General features: G+C 48.1%; 1 protein-coding gene across 1 annotated transcript; it reads left to right on the top strand.

Annotated features, from left to right (window-relative positions):
* The first annotated feature begins 2,375 nt into the window (after positions 1-2,375).
* Positions 2,376-2,942, top strand: LOC138848175 (methyl-CpG-binding domain protein 3-like 2). The gene has a single exon (XM_070067749.1). It carries the CDS (start codon positions 2,376-2,378, stop codon positions 2,940-2,942), a length of 567 nt encoding a protein of 188 aa, XP_069923850.1.
* The last annotated feature ends 837 nt before the right edge of the window (positions 2,943-3,779 follow it).

Below are 3,779 nucleotides of genomic sequence, written 5' to 3'. Positions count from 1 at the left end.
GAACAAAAGAGCATCACTGGACCCAGGGGGCTGATGTTCCCACCCCTGAAACTGTGCTCACTTCAGCACACACCGACATGGGACAGGAACCTACGAGGCATCTCTCTCTCTCTCTATCTCTCACTCTCTCCCTCTCTCTCTCTCTCTCACACACACACACACACACACACACACACTCAATCTGTCACCTAGACACTCTCCTCCAACATACCTGCTGTCTCCAACAGGGCCGCTGGTCACTTCTGGGCAGGAGACACTGGGGCTGCTTGGGCGCCAGCAGCCGCTCATGGTACAGATTCTCTGGTCTGTCTGTGCCAACCCCAGGCGATGTCTGCTTCCTGCAGATCTCCCGTTGGCTCCTGCTCTTTCTCTTCACCTGAGGCAGAGGGATCAGCCCCCCAGCTGGGACCCCAGGCAACTTGAGTGCTAGGGAGATGTTCCTGCAGCCTCACACAGGCAGAGTGAGCTTGGACAGAGGGAGCTCCTGGGAACGCCTCCAGGTGTAGTAGGCAGGGTTAGAGCCAGGGAGGAATGGTAGCCTTGGCTTCCTCCTCGTATTTACAGCCTGATGAGCTTATGGGGGGAAGGGTTTGCTAGGCAGAACTCAGTCAATCAGAATAATGATCGGCTGGCAGTCTATCAATGAAAGTGAATCCAATAGAACCTCCCCATATTAAAATCGCATCCAGTAAGCACTGCCTATGGTATGCAATTCTGTTAAACACTTCTCTTGCTCCTTGATGTGATTGTTTTTCCCATAACCCTTGTGCAATTTTACAGGATTTGATTTTTACAGTGTAGTTTATTTATTTGAAAGTCAGAGTTTACAGAGGGAGATGGAGAGGCAGAGAGAGAGAGAAAAAATTCTTCCATCCATTTTTTCACTCCCCAGTTGTTTACATAGCCTTAGCTGTGTGGATCCGAAGCCAGTAACCGAGAGCATCTTCTGGGTCTCCCACATGGGTACAAGGGCCCAAGGACTTGGGCCATCCTCTATTGCCTTCCCAGGCCATAGCAAAGTGCTGGGTCAAAAGTGGAGCAGCCAGGACCAAAACCAGTGACCCTATGGGATTCCGATACTGCAGGCAGTGGTTTTACCTGCTATGCCACAGTCCCAGCCACAGGATTTGATTATTGAAATCATCCTTTTTTCCTATTTACTACTGGTTTCCTTCCTTCCTTATTTATTTAGAAAGGCAAAGTGGCAGTGGGATAGGGAGACCCAAAGAGCCATCTTGCATCCACTGGTTCTTTCTACTCCTTTTCCATACTCATCAGGGAGCAGGATTGGAAGCACAGGAGCCAGGACTCCAACCTGTGCCTCTATGGGATGTGGATGATTCCAGGCTGGCTTATTCCCCTGGGCCACAACAGCAGCACAATTTCTCCTTTAGCCTATTAAAACCAATGGCATATGCAAATTTCTGTGTATGGAAACTTTCTAGTTTTTTACATATAAATATGTTTTCTATATATATTTTTCCTTGGCCTGTGGCTTATCCACTGATGGGATTGTGACTGGGGGAATTCATTGCATTTTTCCCGGTAGCTGTGGATTTCCCACTGTTTTGCTTATCTATTGTCTTCCTCTATAAGGACCAGCCAGAAGGCAAAGATCCAGCATTTTCCAAGAATCCACAGGCTGTATGCATCCTACTCTGAGGGCAGCCAGGCAAAACTTGTGACCATGGGAGAACCTGCGTCATTCTCATCTCCAAGCCAGCCCTCCCTGGTGAGTTGAGAATTATTGTGACCACCCAGTGTCCACTGGTGTACTTCTTTCTTTACTTAAATTTCTCTCAGTAACTGACAGGATTTTTCTAAAGATTTAGTTATTTATTTGGAAGGCTGGGTTACAGGCAGAGATTGGGAGAGAAAGAGAAGGGGAGAAGCCCTCCACGTGCTGGTTCACTCCAAACATGGCCGCAACTTCAAACATGGGGCTTCACTCCCTGGTTTTGAGTGACAGTCAATGTCATCTACCCTTAATTATGTGAACTTTCTTGGGATCATAGACCAGATTGTTCTGAAATATTTCTTAATTTATTTCAAAGGAAGAGTTACATAGAACAACAGTAAGAGCTAGTGAGAGATGATCTCCCATCCTCCCCCTCTCTTCTTCTCTCTCTGGCACTCTGCTATCAAATAAAAACAAACCCTAAAACACACAGCTTTTTGTTCTCATCCCCTCAAACCGCCTGTGGTTCCAATGCACTTGGCCTCAAACCTTTTGGATGACAATGGTGCACAGTGCGAGGCAGCTTCCACCAGGAGAAGGGGAGGTGGAGGCACCTGGGACCCCTTCCATGGCTGGAAGTCTGTGTCTTCCACTCTGCTCAAGTTTGATTTTGTTTTCCAAGGGGAGACTGAGAAGAATGATTATTCCTGAGACCTTGCAAAGGAAGCAAGTAGCGCGTGTATTGAAGGCCAAGCCGAGACCCGGAGCAGGCTCTGCACAGCCAGTCAGACTGACCAGCTGCATCTTCAAGAGTCCGATCACTCGAGTCACTGCCCACCCAGGCAATGTGGTTCAGCACTTGCTGACAGAGGGGTACCTGGAGAAGCCCCAGCAGGTCTGTGCACTCAGGCGACTGCAGGGGCTCTGCGCCAGCAGCAACGAGGGAGAGCCTTTACCCACTTTGGAATTTGCAAACTCCTGGAAGATGACAGCACCAGCAATCCCAAGCAGATCCCCAGGTCCGGCTGGTGCTGGGTGTCTGCAATCCATGCCCAAGCCTACCCCTGAGCCAGCCTCCAAGGTGGTAGTGGTGATTCCACCAGCAGATCTGGGTGTCTCCTGGCCTTTCTCCAGCTGGCAGGTAACTCCTGAGGACATCAAAAGGCAGACAAGGAAAGTGAAGGAGCTGAGGAGGAGACTGGCTGAGGCCCTGCAGGCAGACAAGATCATCAGAGAGGAAGAGAAAGTGGAGAGGGGAGACTGAACATGGGGAAGCTGGAGAGAAGGGGCAGCCATGTGGTACAGGCTCTGTGGGGATGGGGGAGCCCCCAAGAAAGAGCTTTCCATGTTGGTCTTTGTTTGTAATGCCAGTTTGGCCCCCTTCATGGATCCAATAATCCCCAACTGTACTTTATTAAACTCTGATAGAAAGGAAGTGTGGATTGTGCCTCTTTTTGTGGGGGACATGGTAAGTTTCCCTTGAGAAAGTGTTTCAGTTTCTCTTTACAGTTTTTTTTTTTTTCATTTTTACATCTCCATCTTCATCGGTAATCTATTGAGGGATTATTGCCTTACTCGTTTTTCTTCTTCCATTACTTAACATTAAAGGAAATGATGGCCCCTGCTCCAAAGACATTCTCTTCCTCTGATGTCCATGTGAATGATTTTCACTTTTAAAATTTTTTATTCATTTTTTGAGAGGTGGAGTTACAGAGAGTGAGAGGGAGAGACAGAGAGAAAGGTCTTGTATCCACTGGTTCTTTCCCCAAATGGTTGCAGTGGCTGGAGCTATGCCAATCTGAATCAGGAGCCAGGAGCTTCTTCTGGGTCTCCCACATTGGTGTAGGGGCCCAAGTGCTTGAGCCATCTTTTACTACTTTCCCAGGCCTTCTCAGATAGCTGGATTGGAAGAGGAGCAACTGGGACACCAACCAGTGCCCATATTGGATGCTGGCGCACTACAGGTAGAGAATTAACCTACTGTGCCACAGGGTCAGCCTCTGAAGTATTTTCAGGTAAACAAATCAGTGGCATTTGGTACATTTGAAATTTTGGACAAGTTTCACCTCTGTTATTTTGATTGATACCATTGTTTACAATT

This window comes from Oryctolagus cuniculus, unplaced genomic scaffold (assembly GCF_964237555.1).
Source record: "Oryctolagus cuniculus unplaced genomic scaffold, mOryCun1.1 SCAFFOLD_50, whole genome shotgun sequence".
Lineage (NCBI taxonomy): Eukaryota > Metazoa > Chordata > Mammalia > Lagomorpha > Leporidae > Oryctolagus > Oryctolagus cuniculus.
The sequence above is the reverse complement of the archived record's forward strand: the minus strand, read 5'-3'. Positions and strand labels throughout refer to the sequence as shown.